This window comes from Aplosporella prunicola (genome assembly GCF_010093885.1).
Source record: "Aplosporella prunicola CBS 121167 unplaced genomic scaffold K452scaffold_12, whole genome shotgun sequence".
NCBI lineage: Eukaryota > Fungi > Ascomycota > Dothideomycetes > Botryosphaeriales > Aplosporellaceae > Aplosporella > Aplosporella prunicola.
The window spans coordinates 955,411-961,480 of NW_022983540.1; the positions used below are offsets into that span (position 1 = coordinate 955,411).

At 48.4% G+C, this 6,070-nt stretch overlaps 2 protein-coding genes across 2 annotated transcripts in view; one reads left to right on the forward strand and one right to left on the reverse strand.

The window, feature by feature from the left end:
- Positions 1 to 445: 445 nt before the first annotated feature.
- Positions 446 to 1,190, reverse strand: K452DRAFT_287493 (uncharacterized protein). The gene is given in 2 exon segments (XM_033540486.1): positions 446 to 620; positions 637 to 1,190. The coding sequence occupies 1 exon segment, from the start codon at positions 934 to 936 to the stop codon at positions 766 to 768; it is 171 nt and encodes a 56-aa protein (XP_033397989.1). The 5' UTR covers positions 937 to 1,190; the 3' UTR covers positions 446 to 620; positions 637 to 765.
- Positions 1,191 to 2,917: 1,727 nt separating this feature from the next.
- K452DRAFT_250214 (uncharacterized protein) overlaps positions 2,918 to 6,070 on the forward strand; it is a 3,879-nt gene continuing 726 nt past the window's right edge. The window contains exons 1-3 of the mRNA XM_033538169.1: positions 2,918 to 4,036; positions 4,088 to 4,946; positions 4,995 to 6,070. Of these exons, the coding sequence (XP_033397990.1) occupies positions 3,013 to 4,036; positions 4,088 to 4,946; positions 4,995 to 6,070 (2,959 nt within the window). The 5' untranslated portion in view covers positions 2,918 to 3,012. The remainder of the gene's footprint in view (positions 4,037 to 4,087; positions 4,947 to 4,994) is intronic.

Below are 6,070 nucleotides of genomic sequence, written 5' to 3' on the forward strand. Positions count from 1 at the left end.
GTTTAGAAGGCGATAGAACGGTGCCTCTGTGTTCGAGGGATCTGGAAGCAACGAGGTACGAATAATAGCGGGTAAAGGCTGTGCGTTAACCACTAAAGGCTGTGTTCTTGAAGGGTATCGGATGAGAAAGACGATAGCTTGATGTCGCTCCCACTGACCGGCAGGATGCCCAACACGCTCCTGCTACACGGTTGCAATGCAGGAGATAGGAACGAAAGATGGCGCAAACGGTTTATGTGGTTGTAGAGGTATTATGGCGCAGCCTCTACAACGAAAAGAACGGATACGGGGCGCCACCAGCGCTTAATGTCTTGGCTGACCGGGGTTTCAGCTCACTACGGTATATAATGCATCGGGTTAGGGCTGATGGCAGCGCTTAGGCCACCGAGGGTCGCCCAGCGCATCCGTCTTACCCTGCTTTGCGAGAGTACTGATAATTGGCGACCGGCGGAGAGCTGATACATGCTGCAGATGCATAAAATCCAATAGTTTTAATCAACGAAAAAAGCTTACTAAACTATATAATAGCTATTTCTTTGTATGCAAGATCTTAATTATCTACTAAAGTCCTTTGTTAATATTGATTAAAGCCCTCATAAAATATAAGGTTTTTTTTATTTTTATTTTTTATTTTTATTTTTTTATTTTTATTTTTTTTACCAGTCCATATTCGTCTCACACCACCTTGGCCCAACAGGAATCGCCCCAGGAGCGCTTCCTAAGCCGTAAAACCACTACTAACTAAATCAGCACAGCCTATTTACCCTATAGGTTAACTTGTACCAGGCCGCAGGCCTTGGTCGTCGCGCTATCTACAGGGTAAAAACCGACTACTGGCTCAAACAGTGGGAAAAATTTTCGGTTTTCCCTGCCAAGACCGCACAGACCCCATTCGATCTCCGCTTCAGGCAGACCTCCCAGCCTAGAACAACACATCTAGGGCTAACACTATGGCGAAAACACAAGTCCGGGTTCTTAAACCCCCTTCTTTTCTCGTAGAATACTACATCTTCGGCCAACTCACCCCTACCGTTTAAAACCAAGTCTCTCACAAAATCCGCTTTGGAATTAAACCAACTGAAAACACCTTTCGCTACTGAATTCAAACAATAAAGATTGTGTAAAGCTGGGCGCGAGGAATTGGACGCCGCTTGTCCTCCTAAATTACTACTACCCATGGAGGTATATATGCTGCTATCTAAAAGAACACGTTTTCTCTTTAAGATCCTTATTCCCTTGCAGTGGATAAACGTGTGGTGTAAGGGGTAAGGCTGTAGTGTAACAACTGACTGTAATAAGGCTGAAAAAACGAGAGTTATCGGAGTGATCCTGGCTGACACATACCCTTATTCAAACACGTCGCTTGCACGGTGTTTGTTTTCGCAGGGCGCTTCCAAAGACAGAGAGAGGGGAAAGAAGCGTTGATAGAGTATGCTTGCAACAGGCCACCAGGCTATCAGCAACGAGGTTTTTATCATGGCAGGCTAGTTAATGCTTGCTAACGTAGCCATGTGTCCGCTTCGTATTCGCTAGAAATCTAATTGGGTTCCGTTCGCACTGGTACCGTAAGAGGCATCCTGCATTAGGCCATAAGCGCTAGTAGGCCCTCTCTCAATACATCACGTATTTGCAGTTGTAATCAAAAGAATCAGCGCGAGACACATCATACGGAGCATTGCTACAGCATCCAATAGCAGTGTGTTGAAGGGCGCGAGAAAAGAGTGTACGCCGCTTGCTTCTTCAAGAGTTTCTAGCAGCGAGTTTTATATATACGAAGGAGTGGAGCAGTCAGGTGCTCGCTTGTAGAAAGTAGCAGGGTGATGACAGGGTGTTGAAACAACGAAAAAGCAACATAAATATAGAGAGTAATGCATGAAGAAACATGGCCTGACAGTCCAACAAGTACATTATTAGAGTGGTCCTGGCTGACATAAAGGATTTTGTGTAGTCGGGAGAGGGCATCGATGCGGAAGAGAAGTAATGTTCGGCAGGATAGAGTATAAAAGTGGCTTTTTGGAGAGGATATGGCGGCCAAGTAGCATGCGCGGCCGAGAGGTACGACCACGCAGAAGTTGTGCGGTGACAGGAGCGCAAGAGGCTAGAGGCGAAAGACTAGCACTAGCGGAAGCGACGAGAAGATCCCCAGCCTAAGCTAAAGGCAGAGCCTGAAATTAGCGACTTCGATACGAATCAGGGCCCCGCCCTCTTAGAAAATAGATCTACCGATGAATACACTGATAGCTGACGCTGCCTCTGCAGACGCTATGTAGATAGAGCAAGCGAGGCTTGGCTTCGGATCTACCGGCTCCCGTACGTCTTAGCGCTGCGCGCCGGGGTCGTGGTGGAGTATCCCTAACCTACTTTTTATCCTGCAGTCATCTTTGTTTTGAGTGACCCATACGTGGCCCCACCAGTGTTATCCTGTTGCAAAGTCACTCTTAACTTCTATAGTAGAGCCCTAGTCGTACGGTGTTAAGCTTTTCGAGAAATACGGCGCTCTATATATACAAAATTTGCCGCCTTGGTGAATTTGTATAGCCGGCTTAAGCGCTTCGAATGGCTGGCTGGCGCTGCGATTACCGACACGCCGTTACAAGGATGCTACTGCACTCCAGCCCCTACCGAGAACGTAGCCCATTGACATATCCGGTATTCTTACCCGCTAGCCCCTATCTTCTCCACAAAAATTTGGCTGATTCGCTTCGCAGTGTGGCAGTGTAAGCTTACTTCTGCGGCTAAGCGAGACTGTGTATCCTCTCCCGCTAGGACTTAAGCTGCAGCTCAGCAAAGGCGATTCACGAGCTACGTTGCTGCCTAGCGCCTGCAGATGTACACGTGTCTCCGCGGTTGCTATCTAAAAATAATCATCGCCTGGCGATTGTCACGGCAGGGTTTTAGGAAAGGAACAAAGTCTGCCAGGCAAGCAATTCTCGCGATAACAACAACCACAACAACAACAACAACAACAACAACAACAATAACAACAACGCGTATCCAGCTCTTTCTGTTAGAATGGCTACCTTCAAGTCTCTCGATAATCTAGACCAATACACAGTTGGCTGGATTGCCGCTTTACCAATAGAACGAGCAGCTGCGACCGCCATGCTCGATGAGCTACACAAGAAGCCTCTCAACTTCACCCAGCCATCAAACGACAAAAACTCATACACCTGGGGACGAATTGCAGAGCATAATGTCGTCATCGCATCGCTGCCTGCAGGAGTCTATGGAACAACTTCTGCTGCGGCAACTGCGATGAGCATGCTCTCCTCGTTTCCCCAGATTCGTATCGGCCTTATGGTGGGCATCGGAGCGGGAATTTCACGACCAGACGAAGACCTCGATATCCGCCTTGGCGACATTGCCGTCAGTCAGCCATCGGGGGCGAGCGGTGGCGTCGTCCAATACGACTTTGGAAAGGCCAAGACGGGCGATCAGTTCGAGCGCATTGGTTTCTTAAATTCACCTCCACAGGCTCTTCTCAATGCACTAGCCAGTCTTCAGGCCCAGGCTGAGATCGATGGCTCTAGGGTTCCAAAGATCCTGGAAGAAATGCTCAAAAAGCACCCCGAACTAGCAAAAGCCAAGCTAAGAAAACCTAGCTACACGTACCAGGGGCAAGAGCACGACAAGCTATTCAAATCAACGTACATCCACACTCAGGGCAAAAATTGTGACAACTGCGACCCAGAGCAGGAGGTCAAACGCGATGAGCGCGAGGTCTACAGTCCAGAGATCCACTACGGCCTGATCGTCTCCGGAAACACTTTAGTTAAGGATGCTAGCACCAGGGATCTAATCGTAAAGGAACTCGGCGACGACTGTATTTGTTTCGAGATGGAAGCAGCCGGCCTCATGAACAACTTCCCTTGTCTTGTCATTAGAGGAATTTGTGACTACGCCGATTCTCACAAGAACGATCGCTGGCAAAGGTATGCTGCTGCAACGGCTGCGGCGTACGCGAAAGAGTTTCTCGGTGTTATTCAAGGAGAAGATGTCGAAAGAACGCAGAGGGCTACCGACGCCCTAAAAGATAGTTAGTTTGCCTACTCTATGCTCTAAACATAATTAGTAACCACTTCAACAGTTGCGAAAAATGTGACGGACATCCGAGATATAGCGCACGAGACCAAGTCTGGTGTAGATTTGCTATCCCGAGATGGCCATCAGCAGAAGGTGCATGCATGGCTGTCCCCCTCAGACCCGTCAACAAATTACAACAAAGCTCTACAGCAACGCCACCAGGGCTCAGGCCAGTGGTTCCTCCAAAGTCCAAGATATTCGGCATGGAAAACGGAGCGAAACTCCTTCTTATGGCTCTACGGAATTCCTGGATGCGGCAAGACAATTCTAAGCTCTACCATTGTTGAAAACTTGGAAACAGGAGGCGTCTCTCACAAGCTCCTCTACTTTTACTTCGATTTCAGCGATAACCAGAAGCAGTCTCTCGAGAATGCAGTTCACTCGCTTATAATCCAGCTATACGGCAAAAACGCCGACACTCAAAGGCACCTGGACTCTCTCTACTCCTCCTGCGAAAGTGGAAAGCGGCGGCCAACCCTCGAATCGCTATGCAAGGTGTTCCAGGAAATGATCCAGCAAGTTGGCGAAGTCTGGATTGTCCTTGATGCGCTTGACGAATGTCGGACACGGAGAGAATATTCGAATACAGGGCTACTGCCGTGGTTAGAGTGCCTTCTAAACTCCCAGCAGATGAATGTTCACCTTCTTGTGACAAGCCGTCCAGAGCAAGACATTCAGTCGGTTATTGAGAAATGGGCCCATATTCAGGACATAGTCCCTATCCAGGGAGACTTGGTCGCGGAGGATATCCGTGGATATGTCCAAAAAAGGGTAAGGCATCACGAGGGCCTAAGCAGGTGGCAGCAGCGGCCAAAGGTTCAAGCTGAGATTGAAGCCGCTCTAATTGAGAAGGCTAATGGAATGTAAGGTTTTAGTATCATTTCTATTACAAGCCTACTAAAACTATATAGGTTCCGCTGGGTTTCGTGTCAACTCGATGCCCTCGAAAACTGCCTCGATTATCCAACTTTGAAAACAGCACTTGGATCCCTACCGAAGACATTAGACGAGACATACGCTCGGATCCTGAAGAGCATACCAGAGGAGCATAAGCACCATACAATCCGAATCCTGCAATTTCTGGCCTTCTCCGAGCGACCGCTACAGATTAACGAAGCTATTGATGCAATTGCGGTACAAACCAGAAGCAAGCCTCGGTTCGATCCGGAAAACAGGATGCCAGTCCCAAAAGAGATTTCAAGGTACTGTTCCAGCTTAGTGGCTGTTGTGAGCAAAAAAGATGGTGCTCATAATGATGACAACTTCTACAACAACAACGATGATAAGAAAATGACAGGAACGCAAATACAGCTTGCCCACTTCTCTGTCAAGGAATATCTAACTTCAAGCCGTCTAGAGAAACATATCGCTGAGGAACTACAAGAGACCGCTGCGAGGGCCTCTATTGCAGAAGTCTGCCTTGCATACTTATTAGAGTTGAAGCAGGATCTTCTAGCGAAGGAGGTTAGACGGCAATACCACCTAGCACAGTATTCTGCTCGATACTGGACTGGCCATGCCCTTGCAGCCGAGACCTGCAGCGAAGCAATCCATATACTTGAAAAGGAGTTCTTTTCTGAGAACTTCTATAAAGCTGGCTATCGATTATACAATCCTGACCGACCGTGGGATAATAACAATGAAAAAGATCAAGAGCTACTACCTGCCTTATACTACGCATCGCTTGAAGGTCTAGTCGATTCAGTCAAGATGCTGCTCGACAAGGGTGCCGACGTCAACGCGCAGGGCGGTACGTACGGTAATGCTCTCCAGGCTGCTTCTTCTTTAGGCCACGAGAAGATCGTTCAGATGCTACTCGACAAGGGTGCCGACGTTAACGCGCAGGGCGGTAGGTACGGTAATACTCTCCAGGCCGCTTCTTTCGGGGGCCACGAGAAGATCGTTCAGATGCTACTCGAGAAGGATGCCGACGTCAACGCGCAGGGCGGGGAGTACGATAATGCTCTCTACGCTGCTTCTTACTTGG